Genomic DNA, 23,831 nt, shown 5'->3' with positions numbered 1-23,831 from the left:
GATTTCTCTTTAAAGAGGATAAGGACCTTTCTACCAAAAGTTCTATTGAAAAAAATAAAATCCTATAATAAACATTAAACTAACTATAAATATTAACATTTAAATATAAATTGCATTTAAATAAACTACCATGAGTAGTATGAAGAGGAAATGAACACAGTAAACATATATACTAATGCATCCTAATGCAGCCCAACAGAGAGCAGAAACAATAAAATCTACCAATCTTTTTTGAAAGAAATTATTAAGACATAAATATAAGGAAACATATCCTCATTAGTAGGTTGGAAAATAATATTTTTAAACAACATATTTTTAAATTAACCTCTACATGCTTAGCTGAGATAAACAAGCAAACAAGAAACAAAAAGTCACTTAAAAGATGTCCATGGGATGATTTTTTTGTTTGTTTGACTTTAGTAACATTGGACTTATAGCATTAATTTTGATGTTCTCAGTTTTCTTCAACTTTTGGGAGAAATTTGATAAATATTGCTATTAACTGTTTTTGATAGGCTGGAATGCAACATTAACTCTTGTTTTGTTTTTTTCTGAGTAGCTGCCAGGTATTCAAAATATGACAAACACAGTCAGAGCTCTGAAACAGCAGAGACTGGAACCAACTGCACAACAATATCCAAATAGGTTGCATTATGACGTTTCACATACTTCCTTCCACTCTGGGGAGATGCTAGGTGGTATTGTGGCTATGGGCCAGGGCCAGGGCCAGGGTTTTCACAGCTCATGTCTTTGACACACATTGGGTAGGAGTGTGGTGATCACGAGTCAACGTCCATATATCAAATCTTACTGGAACTGAAAACAAGACTACTGAATCTTAACTACCATCAATACTCAACCATAAACTAGCCTTCTAGATAGTAGCCAAACATCTGCTTTATCCAAGGATGTTTTTGTGCATTGGAAGTATCATGCATTTCTTTCTTCTATAGGCAGAAATCAGTAGGCAACAATTTTCAACATTTATCCCTATATTGACCTCAGATTATTAAGTGTGCAATCTGCCAATCTCAACCACCATACCTTTCTTAGTGGCATTTGGGATCATAGTATATACTATGTTGTCCTAAAAAACCTATGGACAGGCTAGACAGAAAATTATACTATGGATAATCTGTGAACAAAATGTGACATTGAATATGTATATGTACATCACATTCATTTCCTAAGATTAAGTTTTCATCCTTAGTTCGTAGTGCAATGTCAAGAACAGTGCATAGTTAGAAGCTAGCTTATTTTTCCCTATCAGATTTACAGAGGCTGGTTTCATGGCAGGTCAGGATGAAGGGAACTCATGCTTAATTTTTAAATTCCTCATAGTTCCTTAGAGATTTAATGAGTTCATAACTGTTGTTTATTTTCTGTGTTAATTAAGTAGGGTACTGCAATTCATTCTCAATCATCTTGATGAATTATAAAAAAATTATTTTCAATTTTCCTGGGGGATTTCCAATCCCTAAAGTGAAGGAAAACCTGAATAAAAATGAAAACCCTTAGGAAATAATGACAGACTAATGTCTAAGGAACAGTCGTAAACTACTTATTTCCATATTACACATAAAAATTTCTCTCTTGAGAATTTTGTGTGATTATCTACCCTGTTTATAACTGAGTGTATTAGAACTGATTAATTGCACATTAAAACTCTTACTTATCAAAGGTAAATGTGTGAAAAAAATTTCTCCGCTACTTGAGATGGCTGTAAGTTATGATAACAAGTTATGACTTTTAGTTTGGAGACACTGACTAGATACATTCTATAAATGTCTCTGTAATTTCATTGCTCTTCCAGGATCATCCAAGTAAGTAAGCAATGAGAAAATATTGTATATTTTTATTCAATAAATGGGAAGTTCAGAAGTAAATTTATATTATTATCTTCTGTAAGACTAAATTTCAGAGATCTGGGATGCAAGTCACTTTTTCTGAGTGTGGAGTATTGAGACTCAGGTGAGAGTGATGTAAGTATCCATTTAAAGTGGGTCATGCAGACTGTGAAGATACACTGATGACTTTAAGAAAGGCAGAAGATTTATGTGGTTCCTCCTCTTTGGACAGAACCAAATTACTCTACTTTCATGGTTTATTCTATCTTTGACATAGGATTAGCCAAACTCCTTCTGAATATTTAGAACAATGTACTAATCTCAGCTTTCAACGTCTAGCCTGTGTTAGGACAGCACATGTTGCCAGGGTGTATACAATCAATATCAGCAATTAGGGGACAATTCAAGATTTGGAAAAACTGATGCTGAGGATGATGAGTCTCTCTTGGTTCTGCTCTCATATTTCATATTCATTTCAGGAATCACCTTTTCATATTGTAGTATTGATAGTCATCTGTGGAATGGGCTTGATATTGTACTTTGTTATTTTTCTTGTTGATTATTGAGGGCAGAAAGAGTATAAGAGCAAGGGGATAGATGAATATAAAGAAAAAATGTTTTATGGACACAGAATAGTAGTTACATATACAAGCTTACAGGTGCATTACAAGCCAACCTTAATGGGTAAGGAGTCACAAATTTAGCTAAGAGCTATAGGCAGTTTTCAGATTCTGGGAGAGGAAGAGTCAGGCTTCTCTAAGGGAATACCCTCTGGTAAGTCATCTGTCCTAGTGAAAGGCTACATTTTCAAGAATATATGGACAGCACAAATATTAGCCTGATGAATAAAAAAGGATAATACAGTAAGATAGGTAGTGATGTAGGATGGATCTGTGAATATTTGGGGGAGGAAGAGTGAATATGAACAGAGCAAATATGAAATAATATTATATATGTGTGTGTATGCCAAAAGAATTTGGATAAGAAAAACATAACTATTAGGTAAGTTCTGCATGTGTTAATTTATGTTAAATTCAAGGCTGTTGTGGGAATGGCTGTATTTCCCTCTAACATGATTCTTCTTGACTGTGTGCATAGATTTCTTTAAAGAAGAATGGCTCCTGAAAATAGCTCTTCAGTGACTGAATTTTTTCTGGTGGGATTAACAGAGGAGCCTGATCTCCAGTGTCCACTCTTCATCCTCTTTCTGGTGATGTACGTGGTCACTGTGTTGGGAAATCTCGGATTGATCATCTTGATTGCACTGAATTCTCACCTTCACACCCCAATGTACTTCTTCCTCTTTAACTTGTCCTTTGTTGACCTCTGCTATTCATCTGTGTTCTCACCCAAAATGTTAATGAGCTTTATATCAGAGAAAAACATTATTTCTTATAGTGGATGCATGACCCAGCTTTTCTTTTTCAGCTTTTTCTCTATTTCTGAGTGTTATGTGCTAACCTCAATGGCCTATGATCGCTATGTGGCCATCTGTAAACCACTCTTGTATAATATTATCATGTCTCCTAATTTATGTTTGAACCTTATGCTTGGTTCATATTTGATGGCATTTTCTGGTGCCATGGCTCACACTGGATGCATGTTGAGACTGATTTTCTGTGGTGCAAACACCGTCAATCACTACTTTTGTGACATTCTCCCTTTGCTTCAGCTCTCCTGTACCAGTACTTACATCAATGAGCTGGAGGTTTTTGTTGTCGTGGGTATCAACATTATTGTGCCCAGCATCACTATCTTTATTTCTTATGGTTTCATCCTCTCCAATATTTTCCATATAAACTCCACTGAAAACAGGTTCAAGGCCTTCAACACCTGCAGTTCCCACATAATAGCTGTTTCTCTATTCTTTGGATCAGGTGCATTTATGTATCTGAAACCCTCCTCTGCCATGTCAATGGATAAAGGTAAAATATCTTCTGTCTTTTATACGAATACAGTTCCTCTGTTGAATCCTTTAATATACAGCTTGAGGAACAAAGATGTTAAAATTGCCTTGAAAAAGACACTGACTAAAAGAAAGTATTGATCTGAAAGAGTGTCCAGTTGACAGAAATTTCTGTCTCACCACATTCCACAGCTGTTAAGTCCCAAATATTAATACAGAGGTCTATGTTAATTAAAAACTGATTAGCCCAGTATCTCAGGCTCTTCCTATCAAGTTATTCTTATAACTTATATTAGCTCATAATTCTTTTCTGCTAGCTATGTTGCTTGGTACCTTTTTAGGCGAGGTAATCACGTCTTTCTTCCTCTGCAGGTCGGTCATGCTCACGACTGCAGACCCAAACTTCCCTCTTCCCAGAATTCTTGTTGCCCTGCATATACTTCCTGCCTGGCTACTGGCAAATCTGCGTTTTATTAAAAATAATAAAAGTAACAGGATAAAAGACAATTGTCGCACAACAGTGTCCTTTGTCACACAGTTACAAGACTGGAAAGTCAGTTTTGTTAGTTCCATTTGTGTGTCCATTATGTTCCCCTAATTTTTTGGTAATTGAGTGAAAACATTTGAATGCCCTTTCAACAATGTTTTTTCAATATCTGTTTTTTAAAGATATTGACTTCTACTGCCTGCCTTTGGCAGGATGAATTTTTCATTTTCTATCACATGTACTTTAAAAATTCTATCAGGGAAATTTGTATATTTTAAATTATGATTACTTTTATTTTTTCTTCCCATGACAGAAGATCAATATCTGATAATGGCCACATCTCAAAATGTTAGGTTAGAATTCTGACAAGTAATTGGAAGTACTCATCTGGCATGCCGCACCTTTAGGAACATACAGTTATGGATTTTTCTATTCTGGGAGTTCTATATTCCATTAGAGAATGTCCCCGTTACAAATAAGAAATGACAGTTTCCATAGTAAATTAAATTTGTCCTCTCATATGTACAAGCACTATGAACTAAACATCTTTCTGTAAGGAGTTCTCTTAGGTAACTTGCCAAGTTGAGTTTTGTAATTTTTTTATAGAAGACATATTTTGAGTCTGAATTTGGAGATAATGACTGAATTGGGGAATTTAAACTTGAAAGAACTATTTGGAGAATAAGCTAAGTTATGATAATTTTTTTAAGTAAATATGATGTTCAATTATGACTCTTTGATAAAAGGGCAAAAATGACAATCCTTAAGATACCAGTTCAATAAAGAAGACCATCTATCATCAAAATCGTACATTTTAAAAGTTAAGAACATTGTTTTATTGTAAAAACTTATCTATATATAATTTGGTAAGCATCAGTAGAGTTAGAACAGACATTTTGAAGCTATAAATCTTCACATTGGAGTTTATACTTTTACTTTTAAATGTAGAAAAACTTTTATCTACTCATCCACCACCAAAAAAAAAAAAAACGTAACAGAAATAGAAAAGATCTATAAAACCATTTAAATATACCAATTTTATATGGTATATGGAAATATAACTTATAGATTAATAAAATTATAATAGAAAAATTTTATGCAGTTTCATAGACAAGAAAGTGAAAAAATATTTAGATTACCAAACCCTTTTTCTGCATATTTAAAAATACTAGTGACTGCCATTAACTGGGATGAAATAGAATCTCATTGTAGCTTTTACTTGCATTTATTTGATGTCTAGTTGAATTTTTTTGTGTGTTCATCAAACATTTGCATTTTGTCTTTTGATAAATGTTTTTTCATTTTCCAGCACATTTATTAATTAGTTGTTTGGTTTAATGTTGTTTAGTTATCCTATTTATCTTTCTTAGGGGGGTTGAGACAGGGTTTCTATGTAGCTTTAGAGCCTTTGTCCTGGAACTAGTTCTTGTAGACAAGCAGGCCTTAAACTCACTGAGATACACCTGCCTCTGCCTTCCAAGTGCTGAAATTAAAGGTGTGTGCCACCACTGCTTGGCTTCCTTTTCATCTTTTTATAAACTAGATACCAAACTTATGTAAGATGATTAGTTATCAAAATCTACAAGCTCTCTATTTATTTGATTTACTCCTTTTCTTTGCCGGTTTTAATTTCACAAGACTTTAGTTTTTAATTGTTGGTATTAACCTGAGTGACCAGATGGTATTCAGAAATACCAACTCTAATTTTTGCTATAGCAGCTTTAATTTTTCAGGCCTTACCTTCAGGCAGTGGTTGTCAAACTTGCTCACGCTGCAACCCTTTAAAACAGTTCTTTATGGTACAATGACCACAACCATAAAATTATTTTCAATACAACTTAATAATTGTAAATTTGCTACTATTAAAAATCAATTGTAAATATCTGTGTTTTCCTATGATCTTAGATGACCCCAGTGGAAGTGTCTTTTTTTTTATTGATAAAAGAAGAATAAAGAAAAAAAAACAAAAAAACAAAACAAATTTCCACCTCCTCCCAGCCTCCCCTTTCCCTCCCCCTCCTCCCACTCTTCTCCCCCCCCTCCCACTCTTCTCCCCTTCCTCCCACCCCTCTCCTTTTCCCCCCACTCCTCTCCCCCTCTCTCTCCAGTCCAAAGAGCAGTCAGGGTTCCCTGCCCTGTGGTAAGTCCTAGGTCCTCCCCCCTCCGTCCATATCTAGGAAGGTGAACATCCAAACTGGCTAGGCTCCCACCAAGCCAGCAGATTGCGTAGGATCAAAACTGCGTGCCATTGTCCTTGGCGTCTCATCAGCCCTCATTGTTCGTCATGATCAGAGAGTTCAGTTTTATCCCATGCTTTTTTTGGTAATAGTCCAGCTGGCCTTGGTGAGCTCCCAGTAGATCAGCTCCACTGTCTCAGTGGGTGGGTGCACCCCTCGTGGTCCTGACTTCTTTGCTCATGTTCTCCCTCCTTCTGCTCCTCATTGGGACCTTGGGAGCTCAGTCCAGTGCTCCAGTGTGGGTCTCTGTCTCTATCTCCATCCATCGCCAGATGAAAGTTCTAAGATGATATGCAAGATATTCGTCAGTATTGCACTAGGATGCGGTCATTTCAGGTTCCCTATCCTCAGCTGCCCAAGGAACTAACTGGGGACCTCAGCTTGGGCACCTGGGAGCCCCTCTAGGGTCAATTCTCCTGCCCACCCTAAAGTGGGTCCCTTAACTAAGAATTGTGGTTCCGTGCTCCCCTATCCAACCTTCCTTTATCCCGATCCTCCTATTTCCCCAAGTCCCCCCTCCTTCCCTTCTACCTTTTCTCTCCCTATCTCCCCTTACCCCCTTCCCACCCCACCCCAGAGTAATACGCTGCGGTAAAAAACAATGACTTCTCGAATTTTGCATGCAAATGGATGGAAATAGAAAACACTATCCTGAGTGAGGTATCCCAGACCCAAAAAGAAGAACATGGGATGTACTCACTCATAATTGGTTTCTAGCCATAAATAGGGGTCACAGAATCTACAATTGGCGAACCTAAAGAAGCTAAGTAAGAAGGTGAACACAAGGAAAAACATATCGTTATCCTCTTGGATAAGGGAAGTAGACAAAATTGCCGGGGAGAAAAGTGGAAGTGTCTTTTGACATTCGCAAATGGGTCACAATTTACTGGTTGAAAACGGCTGCTGTCTAACTGAAGCTGATTTTTGTGGAAAAATAGGGATCACTTCTTTATTATAACAGTGACTATCTAGTATTCCCAGAAGCATTTGTTGAATAGGCTATATTTCCTACAATATATATTCTTGGTATGTTTGCCAAACTTTAGTTAGTTATAGCTTGATGAGGTTATGTCCATGTCCTAATTTAGTTCTATTGTTTTTACTCAAGCATTACACTATATTTTGTTACTATGGTATTCTCATACATATTAGAATCAGGAATGGTGACATCATTAGTATTGACTTTTTGCTCAGGATTGTTTTGACTTTCCAGGATATTTTCTGATCCCAGAGGAATTTCACAATGTGTTTCTATTTCTTTGAAGCTGGAATTGCAATTAGTTGGGAAGGTAAAGAATTTGTGATTTTGGAAGTGAGTTTTTGTAATATCAATTTTCCAGTAATGTGTATGGAAAGCCTTCTCATCTTCTAGAACCAAACTCAATTTTTTTTGTGTATTTTAAAGTTTTCAATGGTAAAGTCACATTCTGGTTTTACTGATTTCAGTTTTTTTTTGTTGTTGTTGTTAATCACTAATGGGTATATTTTCTTGATTTGACAGCTTGTTAATATTGGAAAAGCTACTGATATTTGTGTTACTTTAGTGTACTGTCTGTTTACCAGACCTGAGCATTTTTTTTCAATTAAACAGTAACTTCTTGAAGCATTTTTTATTTTCTCTTTTGTATAGTATGGTATCATCTTCAAATAGAAAGAACACTGATTTTTTCCATATTATCTTTTTTATTTATTATTGTCTTGTCTTGTGGATTTTGATAAGCCTTCAAGCGCTATGCTCACTAAGAATGAGCAAAGTGCTAACCCTACCCACCCTTATGACATCTCCACACTCAGATGCCTAGCTCCAATGGAGCAGCTCAAGCACTGACTATCTCTAGTTCTGATAACACATTCTGCATATGCTCAACCTAAAAGCCTGGATTCATGCATCAGACACAAAGCAAGAAAGGAAGACACATGCCCATGTCACAATGTAAAAACACAAATGTTATGAAAGGTAAAGGCAGTATGCCCCACAATATACACACTAGTATTACAGAAATGATCTTCAATAAAATGAACCTTCAATAAATGAACCTTAGAACAGAGAATTTTTTAAAAAAAGAAAACATTACCTTACCAAATAATTCAAAAACATTAGAAGTGAACTCTACAGGATAAATATAAATACTTGTGTCATATTCAAGAAAACACACGTATATTTCTAGCTGATAGAGTGAAAGGACCAACGGAGAAAGATGACACCAAGAAAACATAGCCTTAAATCAACATGAGTTCATAAGAACTCAGAAATTGAGGCCTGTCTTTGACTGATTGATTTGAGGCAAGGACATATTCCGTAACTTTTATACAGGTGTACACATCAACAGCAGAAGTGGAAGAAGATATCATCAACAGTTTTTATATAGATCTCCAGAATGAGATTAGTAGGACACATAAGAATGACATGCTAATTGATATGGGTGACATCAGCTCAAGAGTGTAATTCAGAGAATTGACTATGGTGTCAGACAAGGCAACCATAGAGGGGAATGTCTGCTTCACCTCAGCTGTAAAACTGATTTATACACATCCAACATAAAATACAAGCATGTCAAACCATCAAGATGCTGGATGTGGGAATCACCTGGCAAATGCACATATAGCCAAATTTACTACATTTAGATTAGCAGGAAACTCTTATCTAAGATCTATAACACCCGTCCCATAAAGCTGATGGAATTTGTCTATGAGAAGAATACTATCTCTTATGTAGGGTGCATGACTCAGATGTTTCTCTTTCTCTTTTTTGTCATCTCTGAATGCTACATATCAACCTCAATAGCCTATGATCACTATTCAGCTATATGTAATCCACTACAGTATAAGGTTACCATGTCCTCTCAGGTATGTTCTATGCTATGTCTTGCTTCCTATAGGATGGTTACTCTCCTGAGTGCTGCAGCTGTTTAGGGACAGAAAGAGATGTTCTGCTCTTATGAGCTCAGGGCCAGCACTCCCACGTGCCACAGGTGACAAGTAGAGGGAGGCATCTCTTCCTAACCCACACCACCATAATCAAAGATGAAGGGTGGGGTTAGATCTCCCATTCCTACATTCTCAGAGTAGGTTCAACTGCACTCTCATCAATAGGATCAGCTCTACTGTGCTCCAAGGCAAGATACAGGGCATAGTTTCCTGAGTGCTACAATAAGTAAGCAGGCGTGTCAGCTCCCTTGCCTATTACAAGTGACTGGGACAAGGGAAGGAAGCCCTCTTTCTCTTCCCCTAACCACCACATGTCAGATGAGTGGTTGTGGCCAGCTATCTCGTTCTCACACCTTCAAGGCAAGCTCACCCATGCCTCTGCCTACAGGGACAACTCTTTTGCTGTCCAGTTGAGATGCAGGGTCCACTTTCCAGAGTGCTTATGATGTTAAGTGGGAGAGTCACCTCCCTCTTCCATTGTAGGTAATGAGGGGTGAGGAGTAAGAAGACATCTCTCCTCTGCCCATATCACTGTATGACAGATGAGTAGTAGGAAGAGCACTCCCGCAGTCACAGCTTCGGAGTTGTATCTCTCACATCTCCACCAACAGGGCCAGTTCTATTTTGAAACCCAGGTGAGGTGCATGGCCTGCTCTCCTGAGTACTACTGCTTGTGAGGGACAGGAGAAGGTCTCACACCTTTATGACTTCAGAATCAGCTCTTACACCTGCCTCAGACACAGAGGCAGGGGACATCTCTTGCCCACACTCCCAGGGTACCATGTTGCAAGGAGGGACGCTTGTTGGATTCCGGGCACCCGGCTAGCTTATACCTGAAATAATCACACAAAACTGTATTTATTAAAACATGCTTAGCCCATTTGCTCTAACTTCTTATTGGCTAACTCTTACATCTTAATTTAACCCATTTCTAGTACTCTGTGCATCACCATGAGGTTGTGAACTACCAGAAATTTTCAGCATGTCTGTCTACATGGCTCCATAGCTTCTCTTTAACTCCACCCTTCTTTTTTCCAGCATTCATTCTCTCTTTCCCTATCTACCTAAATTCTGCCTTTCCATTGGTCCAAAGCAGTTTCTTTATTCATTAATAGTAATCACAGCACACAGAGGGGACTCCCATATCACCTTCCCTTTTCTGTTTAAATAAAAAGTAAGGTTTAAACTTTAACATTGTAAAATTACATATAACAAAACAGTTATCATGCAAGAATTATATTTACAATATTTATATCTATTCTATCTTTTATTATTACTAAGAAAAACTTTAACTATAAATTCTTCAACTTCATCAAAGACTCCAGAATGATACATTAGCTAAGTAAAAAGAAAGCACATTGTAAGCTATTCCAAAACTCTAGAAATGACAGAGACATCTTGCTGCCTGAACAGTCACACAGAGTTCTTCTGTACTGTTGTGGCATCCAATCTTCAGCCCACAGACTCATAGTATCCAGGAAACTTTTCCATGAAGCAGCAAATTTCAAATACTTTTCGACCTATATTGGCAACTTGTCCATCATATTTTTCTGTGTCCTGAAAAATATTTGGCAGCCTCTTTCGTATATCAGGATCCTGAAAGATTATCACACTTAGGCAAGTTCAGCGTCATTTCTCTGTGGGTCCTGCTTGTCAGTTCAGCAGTACTGGTAGGAATAGTGTCTTGCCTAACTGGCAATCAAACTTCATATGGAGCCTCTTTGATGCCCATCTTCCTCTTGAAGTAATTGGTGTTGCCAGGAGCAGATGTGTCTCATTGCCATAAAATGTCCGAAGTTATTAAAACATTTTAAATGCCATATTCTGTTTGAAGAATCTCTGTCCATCTGAAGTGCATCTCTGTAAATTAAAAAAATCTAGCTATCATGACTACAAGCTTGATTATATAGATTACTACCTATTACATTATGTTTTTAAGTGATCTACACAAATACAATACCTTAATCAAGATCAGAAATACATATACATATAACAAAATTAACCTTAAACATGTATCAACAAACCAAAATCCATACCAATGTAAAGTTTCCATCTCTATAGCATATCCCCCTTTAAATGTAAAAAAAAAAGTTACAAAGAATATTTTGAACTATGGATGCAGTACTGTTCAAACTTCTTCCTGCTGTTTATTGAGCAAAGTATTTTTTTGAGCATATTCACGGCAACCTCTCACTGGATTGTGGTCTCTCAAACTTCACCAGTATGGCATCAATCCGCAGGTTCTCATCCTCTGTGGAAACAAGTGAAGAACCTCTTTTCCAAAGCAACATATCCTTCAATCCATATTTGGAAGTCATGATACCTTTATAATATACATGCTGGTTTAGCTGAGCAGTCCATACAATGGAATATCTTTTTGTATTAGTTCATTCACAATAAAAAAATTCAAAGATATCTAAATAATCCAGACTCTCTATGAATTTTTACTTTTTACATGGCTTATATTTCTTTACTGCTGTCAATCTATGATAATCTGTATTCTGTCTTTTTAAAGACTTTACCAATTTTTATGACTCTCTATACTCTTTCTTCTCTCTTCCAAGCCTATGTACATTCATCCAAAATTATGACTCATCTTGATTTGTCCTTATTGCATATCTGTAGTTCCTTACTGTCCAGGAACACTATTTAAAATGTTAAGTGTTCCTTAAAACTTAAGTTGTGCCATTAATATGATATATACAGTACTTTCTGCTTGCCCGCCCAGTCCGGCTGGTGGAGCTGGCATAATCAGGAAAACCTCTCTTCAGGGAGCTGTGGCATGCCACCAGCAAACAGCAAGAAGCTGTGTTAAACTCTGTATTTTTGTGTCTATAATTCCTTTTCAAGCTTTTTCAGGTTTCACACAGATTTTAGTTGTTCACATGGGTGTCAATTTGTTTCAAGGACTTGCAAGGTTGCTTGTTGGTTCTGCCTGGCTAGCTTAGACCTATAATAATCACACAGAAACTGTATTAATTAAAACACTGATTGACCCATTGGCTCTAATGTCTTATTGGCTAATTCTTCTTAATTTAACCCATTTCTAGTAATCTGTGCATCACCACAAGGTCATGGCCTACCAGCAAAGTTTTTAACATATCTGTCTCCAGCAGCTCCATGGTTTCTCTCTGACTCCACCCTTTCTCCCAGCACTCACCCTAGCTTTCCCTGCCTTCCTAAGTTCTGCCTTGTTATAGGTCTGAAGCAGTTTTTTTATTCATTAATGTTAATCATAGAATACAGAGGGGACCTCCACATCAGGACCATATAGCAGATGAGGATTGTGACCAGATCTTTTGTACTCATGTTCTTGGGGTTAGCTTACATGTGCCCCTCTCAACAGGGTCAGCTATGCTATGCTGCCAAGATGAAGTACAGGGCCCAATTTTCTGAATGTTGCAGCTGGTTAAGGGGAGGGTCAGTACCCTGGTCAGTTGGAGGTAGTAGGTACAAGGAAATAGGGCTTTGTTTCCTCACCCCCACCACCATACTGTAGATGAAAGAGGCAATACCAGCTATACCCATCTCATACCCTAAGGACTATCTCACCATGTCTATATCTACAGGGTCAACTCTGCTGTGCTGTTCAGGTAAGGTGCAGAAACCATTCTCCTAATTACTACATCTGGTGATGGTTTGGGTCAGGTCCCCTATCTGCTGCAGGTAGCTAGAGATAAAGAGAAGAGGACATATTTCCATCACCCATGTCACCACATGGCAGATGAGGGGGGCATGGCCTGGTCTCCTATTGTCACACCCTGAGGGCCAGCTTACCCATGATCCCATGAACAGTGTCAACTCTATTGTGTTGGCCAGATGAGGTATGGTATAGGACCCTTTCTTCTAAGTGCTTCAGCAGGTGAGTGGCAGGACCAGTTCTTTCTAGTTTTGCACTCATAATGGGTAGGGAAACTTTCTACAGTCCTGTCTTCTAGGCCTTCATGATATCAGGAGCCAAGAACACCAACACAGACTGTGGTTGCATCAGTACCATGAAACCACACATAGGCAGCAGCAGCAACTCATGCGTAGACATCACCATAATCCTGATTAGCAATAAAACCACCCATCTAAACCCTCTCTTCACCACTTTCACTTCATCAGATATGCCTCCTTCTGCAGGAAATGAACCATTCTCTCTCTCTCTCTCTCTCTCTCTCTCTCTCTCTCTCTCTCTCTCTTCCCCACCCTCTCTCCCACAACACAAGATACGTTTGTTTTCCATAATAGTGCTTATCCCCTTGTGGTGATGGGTCAGCCTCTGTTTTCAACTTGGAGACTGAAGTGGTTTTCCCAGAGACTGTGACTATACTTGTTTGTCCCGCTCATGAAATCATGGCCTACTCTTAGAATTAAAAAGGCTGGTTTTTCTTTGCTTTATGTCTAGAAGCCACTCATGAGTAAGTAAATATTATATTTGTATTTCTGCATCTAGGTTACCTCACTCAGTATGTTTTTTTTTCTTGATCCATCCGTTTACCCGTAAATTTCAAGTAGTTATTGATGGGGCCACTAGGCAAGGAAAATACACAAAACACGCCATACTAGAAAGTATGAAGAATAATGATATTTGTTCTCAGAGAATGTAGTATTATAGAGAAAATAGTAATGATTCAACAAAAATACATGTAATTAGTAAGGAAATTTCATAAAATATCTGTCAATAATAAAAACTGCATTTTCATGTATTAACAATGAATAGCATAAAAGGAAATTAATAAAATAATCTAGAAAACACAATATTAAAAACAATAAAATACTGGAGCCAGAGAGGTTAACTTTCAGTAATGTTTTAGTTCCCAACAATGGAGATCTGAGAAGGCACATTAAAGATAGTGAATAAAGAATCTAAACTGTGAAATTCTTATTTGTGATTCTTGGATGTGGATTCTTTGTGAATTCACAATGAATGCTACCTGATGTGATAGCTTTCCTACCATTATGGGATATATCCACAGGCAATAATCCCAAATAAACCATTTTTTTGATCTTCTGTCAGGCCTTTAACACACCAACAAGAAAATAACTAATACTGCATCTAACAGTGAAAGAATTTTTTTTCAGAATGACTGTATGCAAAAAAATAAAAAAAAAGACTCATTGGCCTAAGAGGTAGGATAATCAAATAGAAATTTCTAGTAAGTGTTTTATAAGTAACAATGACTCAAGATCTATAAGTCATTAGAAGAATCTCCTATTGTGTTCCGTGGGACACAATACTGAAGGTGCCATACTACAACACTCTACCCCTACCAGATACAGAACTTGGTAAGCAGAGTACAGTGTGAACAATTCTCATTTAAATGCAGAAAGGAATCTAAGTCACAGATTCCCTACAGAGGCTGAGATAATTGGAGAGTTGAGAATTTGTCTTTTTACATCCACTAGGGAATGACACCAAAGAGTGTAGAGAAAATACAAGACTAATTTTGAATCCCTCAAGATCTAAAGACAGATTATCATCTGGAGTGTTACATAATCCCCAAGATCCTTATTAAATTAAATGCTAATCTTGGGGAAAGAGGCAGGCACACTGCAACCATGATTATAAGCAAAAGTATTCTACAGCGAAGCTCACATGATATCCTTAGAGCCTTCTCATCTGGTAGTGTGATGATATTAGTACAGATCAGTTTTTTTCTTTGAGTAAAGACTTGAAGTATTAATCTCAAATAATTTTATTTTAAATTCAGGAATCATTTCAGAAAATTTCAGGCATTAATTCTTGACTATATCTTGCTAGAATAAAAAGATATGAATTCTTGGAACCTGAAATATTTCTACAAGATAAAAAGGGAAAGCCGGGCGATTGTGGCACACGCCTTTAATCCCAGCACTCGGGAGGCAGAGGCAGATGGATCTCTGTGAGTTCGAGACCAGCCTGGTCTACAGAGCTAGTTCCAGGACAGGCTCCAAAGCCACAGAGAAACCCTGTCTTGAAAAACCAAAAAAAAAAAAAAAAATCAAGATAAACAGGGATAAATTGGAACCCAAAAGATCTTCAAGGTTTGGACTGGGATTTCTAGCAAAGGGAATGGGGTTATTTTTGACTCTTTTGCCTGCTCTTGGTTCTCTTTTCCACCTTTTGGGTTACCTTGTCCACTTTCAATATGATGGCTTTTTGGCTTATATCACTGCAGCTTATTTTGTCATGTTGGTTTTTGTCTCTTCGAGGCTTGCTCCTCTCTGAAGGTAAACACAGGGGACATAGATCAAGGGAAGAGGGAGGTGTAGGAAAGCTGGGAAGAGTAGAGGGAGGAGTTATTATATGTGTTTCAGAGGCATTTCATGAAAGAAGAACTGGAGAAGGAGAAAACAAGAGGAGGGAAGAGAGAGAGAGAGCGAGAGAGAGAGAGACTATGGATTCCAGGCATAGTAATAGGCCTTCTTATGAAATTCTGTCTCTTCCCTATTCTACACACTTAAGGCTAAGTGAAAGTAGCAGAAGAAAGCATTTCCAAATCAGCTAGTGGTAAGAGGTGTTGATGCCTTTTGGAATTGCAGCATCTCTATTAAAGTTCATTTGTGTGGACAGAACTCAAATCTTCAGGACTCATGACTTTGTGACATGTACAGAAAATATATCAATCTTGTTTTACAGTTTTATTTTAGACACATGCTTATAATTCATGCCATAGAAGAGTAGAATCTGTAGCAGCAGAAGCCAGATCTGGCATGCCAAGACTCTTACTTCAGGGTACATTGATGTAAAGAGAGCTCTAGTAAGGAACAAATTAGGTGGATAAGGGTTGAATCTTTCTTTTTCTCTTCTTCTTCTTCTTCTTCTTCTTCTTCTTCTTCTTCTTCTTCTTCTTCTTCTTCTTCTTCTTCTTCTTCTTCTTCTTCTCCTTCTCCTTCTCCTTCTCCTTCTCCTTCTCCTTCTCCTTCTCCTTCTCCTTCTCCTTCTCCTTCTCCTTCTCCTTCTCCTTCTCCTTCTCCTTCTCCTCCTTCTCCTTCTCCTTCTCCTTCTCCTTCTCCTTCTCCTTCTCCTTCTCCTTCTCCTTCTCCTTCTCCTTCTCCTTCTCCTTCTCCTTCTCCTTCTCCTTCTCCTTCTCCTTCTCCTTCTCCTTCTCCTTCTTCTTCTTCTTCTTCTTCTTCTTCTTCTTCTTCTTCTTCCTTGGTGTGCATTTTCTTATCAAGAAATAATATTGAAATTTGATACTGCTGGGGTTTAGACTGTAAAATAATTTGCTTGTGATTTTAAAATTTGATTCTGCATACATACTTGGGTCTAGGAAAAACGTTTCCAGAAAATAAATCACAGGTGATGAGGATCAATGTCTAGTGGATCATTGCCTAATATAACTCTTTTTTTTTGTGTGTGTGTGTGTGTGTTTCTACAGATTGCCATAGAGAAGAATGGATGCAGTTAATATCTCTTTGGTGACTGAATTCATTCTGGTAGGATTAACAGACCAGCCTGATCTCCAAATGCCACTTTTCTTTGTCTTTCTAGCAGTGTATATGATCACTGCATTGGGAAATTTGGGTTTGATGATTCTAGTTTTGCTGAATTCACATCTTCACACACCTATGTATTTTTTTCTCTTTAACTTGTCCTTTATAGACTTTTGTTATTCTTCTGTGTTAACTCCAAAAATGTTGATGAACTTTGTACTAAGGAGAAATGTCATTTCCTATATGCAATGTATGACTCAGCTCTATTTCTTCTGTTTTTTTGTTGTTTCTGAATGTTATGTGCTGACTTCAATGGCCTATGATCGCTATGTGGCTATCTGTAATCCACTTTTGTATAATGTTGTCATGTCCCCTCAAGTCTGTTTAAATCTAATGCTTGGTTCATATTTGATGGCATTTTCTGATGCTGTAGCTCACACTGTATGCATGCTGAGATTGACCTTCTGCAATGCAAACACCATCAACCACTATTTCTGTGACATCCTCCCATTGCTCCAGCTTTCCTGTACTAGCACCTATGTTAATCAACTTGTAGCTTATGTCGTAGTCATCATCAACATCATTGTTCCCACTCCTATCATTTTAATCTCCTATTGTTTTATCCTTTCAAGCATCTTCCACATCAGTTCCTCTGAGGGCAGGTACAAAGCCTTTAGCACTTGCAGTTCCCATATCATTGCTCTTTCTCTGTTTTTTGGTCCAGGTGCATTTATGTATTTCAAACCCTCCTCTGCTGGATCTGTGGATGGAGCAAAAATCTCTTCTTTTTTTTTTTTTTTATTTATTTATTTATTTATTTATTTATTTATTTATTTATTTATTAAGGATTTCTGCCTCCTCCCCGCAACCGCCTCCCATTTCCCTCCCCCTCCCCCGATCAAGTCACCCTCCCTAATCTGCTCGAAGAGCAATCAGGGTTCCCTGACCTGTGGGAAGCCCAAGGACTGCCCACCTCTATCCAGGTCTCCTAAGGTGAGCATCCAAACTGCCTAGGCTCCCCCAAAGCCAGTACGTGCAGTAGGATCAAAAACCCTCTGCGATTATTCTTGAGTTCTCAGTATTCCTCATTGTCCTCTATATTCAGCCAGTCCGGATTTATCCCATGCTTTTTCAGACCCAGGCCAGCTGGCCTTGGTGAGTTCCCGATATAACATCCCCATTGTCTCAGTGTGTGGGTGCACCCCTCGCGGTCCTGAGTTCCTTGCTCGTGCTCCGTCTCCTTCTGCTCCTGATTTGGACCTTGAGCTTTCTGTCCCGTGCTCCTCTGTCTCTGTCTCCTTTCATCGCCTGATGAAGGTTAATATTTATGAGGATGCCTATGTGTTTGTCTTTGGGTTCACCTTCTTATTTCGCTTCTCTAGGAACATGCATTATAAGCCCAATGTCCTTTAGTTATGGCTAGAAACCAAATATGAGTGAGTACATCCCATGTTCCTCTTTTTGGGTCTGGCTTACCTCACTCAGGATAGTGTTTTCTATTTCCATCCATTTGTATGCAAAATTCAAGAAGTCCTTGTTTTTTACTGCTGAGTAATACTCTAATATGTATATATTCCATACTTTCTTCTGTTTTCTATACCAATGTAGTTCCTATGATGAATCCCTTAATCTATAGTTTGAGAAATAAAGATGTTAAAGTTGCCCTAAGACAAACCTTGACAAGGTGGAAGGTTTGACTGGGTTCAATGTCTTCATGGCTATACTTTTGAGTTCATGTATAGTTTTATTTTGTGAACACATTTATTTGGCAGCTCTGTATTTCATGTTTCTCCTAAGAAAATGTTAGTAATTGTTTTTGACTAATTGAGCTGAAAGAAAATATTACCAGTCGGAGAAACTTAAGATTCAGCATGATGTGCTGAAATGTATATCTATAATGATAAAACAAAATTTCTATCTGTTTTTCATCAAATTATGAGGCTGAAGTTAATGAATAGAAACCACACAAAGAAACTATTTCCTGGTCTTAAGCAATGAAAAGATGCTTCTCTATTTTTCTGACAAAACACAGGAATAAAGCAACTTGGGGGAGGGGGATAGTTTCTCTTTTATAGAGCTTACAGTATATCAGTTATGGAAGTGAAGGAAAGAATTTGGAAGTGGAGCTGAAGCAGAGAAAATGGAGGAATGCTTCTCAGTGGTTTGTTTTCAGAGGGTGGTTTTGCTTACACCCGCCCAGGATTATTACATCTTACAATGGGCTGAACACTCTAATATAAATCATGTACAACAAAGTTGCCTCTAAATTCACATTCATAGACAAATCTTGAGGAAACAGTCCCTCTATTGAAGTTCTGTCTTTCCAGGTGACTTAGTTTGTGTCAAGTTGGCAAAAGGTAATCAAAAAATATGAGTTACAAAATCATAGACTCTAGTCACTCAACCATGTACTAGATCAGAGATTCTTACACTTTTTCCTTTTACAAAGCAATGTCAATGAAGAACTTTTTACATAACCATAAACATATTGGTATATTATACATATTAACAGAAAGAAGAATTACAATGTGATTACTGATAATTTAAATAAAATTATTTTAATACATATGTTGTTTCTAGTATGTTTGAATTAAGAGAGAGATGCAGAAAGACATTTGTGTCTTTGTGTGTGTGTGTGTGTGTGTGTGTGTGTGTGTGTGTGTGTGTGTGCCACAAAGAACAAATGGAGGTCTGTAGAAGGCTTGGATGTCAGTATTCTTTTTCCATATTGTTTTGGGGATAGGGTATTTTTGTTATTCAAAGACAGGTTTCCCCTGCTGGTACCACATTCACTTCTAAGCATTCGCCTCCCCTCTCAGTTTCAGAATATTGCTATGACAGTTTTGAGCTAGCACACAAAACTTTGTGTGGATTCTGGTGATTTGAACCACATTCCCATACTTGAGCCGCACGGGCTTTACTCACTGAGTCATTATCTCAGCCCCTGTAGCAGTTTTATGAGAAATATATCAAAAATATCAGCTCTAAAAGGGAAATTCCATGCAGTATTAAGAATGAGGCGTTTATTTTTATTCACGTATGAATTACATCTTGTGTTAATGATGAATATTCCATGACAAGGCCATCTTCAACACTTCAGAGTTGATAAATGTTTTATTTTATAATAGTCACCACTTTTTTGTAAATTACACTAATTTGTCAAAGTTTGTTTAGGGCAGCTTCAGAAGTTGTTCAAAATTCTACTCAAAACCCCAACTAAGATTTATTTAAGTTATTTAACATAACCATGTATGGAGAAGGTGTGCTCATGGGTTTTCAATTTCTATGAAAAATTGTAGTGGAGAATTTTTATGCATATTTTATTGAATTGTGGATTGCTTTTAGTATTATGGCCATCTTCACAATATTAAAACTATGAATCCATGAACATTGGAAGTCTTCTTATCATGCAGTATCATCTTTGTTTTTAGTGTCTTAAATTTCTCAGCATTCTGGTGCCCTGCACATATAGTTAGATATTAAGAGTGCAATGTATGCTGGTATACTTGCATCCAGATACAAAAATTGGACCAAAAGAAACATAAGACATTACATAAAGGTACAAAATGAGATATTTGCCATAGTTTTTAAGGAGTCTGATATATCTGTACAATTGGCAATTCAAGGAGATATTTTGCTCACCAGGGGATGATGTAAAAAAGTTAATAGATGTTGTAAATTGCACTTTCAAAGACACAAAATAAGAAACTTCATGAACAATGGGAAAAGGCAATCCTAATCTGTATTTGAAGATCATTTGAAGAATGCTTTTCAATTATTTGACAAAAAAACATATGAATATTTTTAATAAAAATAAGTAAAAATAGCCAAATATTTTAATTAGCATTATTTTTAAGTGCTACACAGGTTATATAGGATTAGAAATGGTGAAAATGGAAAATTTCTGTTGTAACATTATCCAGTTGTATGACAGATTCTGTTTATGCAAATTTGTCAATGGGTATGAGGTGCTAATGAAAGCTGATTCTTTTGAGACTTTTAGAGTGAATGAGCCTTTGCACATCTACACACAGAACACCTGAATTTATCTCTTATAAACAAAGAAAATGAAAGAAAAGAGTGCTTCAATATCACATTCCTCCTTTAAGTTAATGCAGAAGACAATGAAAGCAAGGAAAATCTTCTAACATTTTTCAGTTTTAGTAGGGCAGACACATCTTCAATGAGAATGGTGGAAGTTGTTGACTGAGTGTTCTGAGGATATCACCAACCCTATCTTTCTTACATGGTGCAGTAGAAAACCCATCATTATTAAGGGATCCCTATTGGTGAATATATTGGATTGCTTAAAGTTTTAAGATGGTGGTATCTTGACTAATCAATATAATTTTTTTACATACTAAAATAAATTTGAAAGATTCAAATAGCTACCAAGTTTCTTAAGTTTCAAGAAGGAACTAATTATTTTCAAATGGAAATATTCAATTTAAGTTGAAATTACTAATTTTTCTCTAAGGAATAGCTTTTACCATAGAAACGTCTCATGTAGAATTTCAAGTGAATGCAAGAGTCATCTTTGGGGGTTAGTGGTACACCATCTAAAACAGCAGCGTTCCCTGAGGTGCAGTTATGGTAGAACCACAAGGGATGCTTTTTTAAGATAGTACTTTTTTATTTATTTTTCAAGACAGGGTTTCTTGATAGATTTGGAGCTTATCCAGGAACTAGATCTTGTAGACCAGGCTGGCCTCAAACTAACAGAGATCTGCCTGAGGATTAAAGGAGTGTGCCTGCCCTCTTTGAAAGTAGCAACACGATTTTCTTGGAATATCTAAATAAACTACAAGGTGTTAAGCTTCTATTTAAAGTGTTTCATCCAAATGTGTATGCCACTGGGAGCACATTAGATACTCTAGAATTAATGGAGTCCAACGTGTGTTGTACCCTCTCAACTGTGATCCAATCTCAGATGGATGAACTGAAACCAATCTGTCCAGCTAATATCCAGGTTGCAAGCTTTATAAAAAATGAATGAGAATATGATAAAGAGTTTATTAAAGAAGTATAGAATATTCCATAATGAGCAAATGATCTGCCAATCTGTTCCATCCTTGTGTATAGTTTACCTCTTAGTAGAAAGATCAAGTTTACATGAAAGTTTTGTTGATTCTGCAGAGACAAAAGAAAATGTCCTTCAGTTACCAAATACAAGCAGTTGTATAACCTGATTGGTTAACTAATTAATTTACTTTTTGTATTGTATGAGTTATATAAATTCAATTTTAAGTGAAAATTTTATTGATTCTGCAGAGACAAAAGACAATGTCCTTCAGCTTACAAACACGTGTATATCCTGATTAATTAATTAATATATTTTTTGAACTGTGTTAGTTACATAAATTTCAAATAAATCTTGTTTGTATTTGTTTCTGAGTGTATACCGTCTGTATATGGTTTTTGTAAATCTTTATTTTTTCAAATGTTAAAAGGCCTATTTTTGAATATTAAGATATTTCACATTGAATACAAAATGCTTAAAGCTGTTATATGTAAATTTTGCATCCAAATCTGTTAAATATGTAACATCATGTAGAAAGTATTAATCTTTAAAGTTGGCACTATATAGTAATATATGATATAAAAAGTTTTTCATATAAAGCCTGAGACTCCCTGAGGATATTTCAACTAGACCTATTCACCAGACTGTTTTTCATCTCTGCATGCTAGCATCTATTATGTCTGTTTGTTTGCCTACATTCCTATCAACTGTACATATATAATTGTATGTATCTATATAAAATATTGAGAACAGAAGAGGGATAACATGATATTTATCTTTCTAAGACTGGATTAGTTTATATCTATGGAATATATATTTATATTATATGATTTACAGTCTATTTTATAATTAACAATGTAATAAAATGAAAATTATTATTACTAATATAATAATATCAATACACAAAAATATATTACATAATGTGTACTATATTATATACTTAGTTACATATTATTAACATAGTAAGTCAAAGAAAAGCAAAGAGAAAGATCATTAATTTGGGAGGAAGATAAAGTATGAGCATGGAAGTGCTGGAGGAAGAAAAATTGCTTGATACAATTATATTTTATTTTCCTAAAATTTTTGTTTTGGATGAGTCTATGAAAAGAGAAAATATTTGTGATTTAGGAATAGACAAATAATATAGGCTATAAAAGAAAAACTTATAGGAGAAAAATATATCAATTGAATTTCATGAAATGAAAATATTTTCTTCTAAAATATAGTATTGAGATAATAAAATTATATGCCCCACTACTGACTGAGCATGGTTCTCAGATAGAAATGTTCAGTGGGTTTTAGAAGTAACAACTTCTTTAAAATCTTTTAAAATATGTATCATTGGCATTCTGTAGGTTATAAGTCTTGAACTCATTTACTCAAATCCTTAAAATTTTTAGGAGAACGTAATTAGGAGGCTTAGAGTATATTAACTTAGAAATTCTTAAAGTGAAGAGGCAATTATTCCAACAACATATTCCTCTATAGAGATCAAAATAATTGGGTAAATTAAAGGTTTGTCTTTCCATCTCCGCAAGAGGAAATATTTTCCCAAGAGAGAAACTTGCATAAAATTTTGAGTCTGTTGGAAACCAAAGGCATATTATATACAAGGTATAAATGCAACCCCCTCGATTTTTTCTATATTCAAATGCTATTCGTTTGCAAAGGGAGTAACTATATTCTACCTCACTTATAAGCAAGTGGATTAAGCCAGTCATGTCACATTAAAAACCTAGCTTTATCTAGCAGTGTGAGGATCATAAAGTTATTTCCTATGCTGTTGGAGAACACTCAAATGACTAATCACAAAATATCATCTCTACTTCAGAAGTATTTCTAGAGTATATCAGGTGTTAAGTCTTAACTACATTCTATGATTAGAAACAAAGAACCAATACTTTTGAATTCAAAATAGCTCTTCTATAAACACTGAAAAACAAAGGTAAGGAATCTCTTAAATTTGCTGATATGTTGATTTTCTTCATATATGAACATCCTTAAT

The 23,831-nt window shown here is 36.4% G+C and overlaps 2 protein-coding genes across 2 annotated transcripts; both read left to right on the top strand.

The window, feature by feature from the left end:
• Window positions 1-2,961: 2,961 nt before the first annotated feature.
• LOC142847176 (olfactory receptor 8B8-like) lies at window positions 2,962-3,894 on the top strand. Its single transcript, XM_075967903.1, has one exon. It carries the CDS (start codon window positions 2,962-2,964, stop codon window positions 3,892-3,894), a length of 933 nt encoding a protein of 310 aa, XP_075824018.1.
• A 12,873-nt stretch (window positions 3,895-16,767) lies between these two features.
• LOC142847175 (olfactory receptor 8B3-like) lies at window positions 16,768-18,503 on the top strand. The gene is made up of 2 exons (XM_075967902.1): window positions 16,768-17,582; window positions 18,386-18,503. The coding sequence occupies exons 1-2, from the start codon at window positions 16,768-16,770 to the stop codon at window positions 18,501-18,503; spliced, it is 933 nt and encodes a 310-aa protein (XP_075824017.1).
• Window positions 18,504-23,831: the final 5,328 nt, after the last annotated feature.

The sequence above is a fragment of the Microtus pennsylvanicus genome, chromosome 3, assembly GCF_037038515.1.
Source record: "Microtus pennsylvanicus isolate mMicPen1 chromosome 3, mMicPen1.hap1, whole genome shotgun sequence".
Classification (NCBI taxonomy): domain Eukaryota; kingdom Metazoa; phylum Chordata; class Mammalia; order Rodentia; family Cricetidae; genus Microtus; species Microtus pennsylvanicus.
Note: the sequence above shows the minus strand (reverse complement) of the source record. Positions and strands in the feature narration are given on the sequence as shown.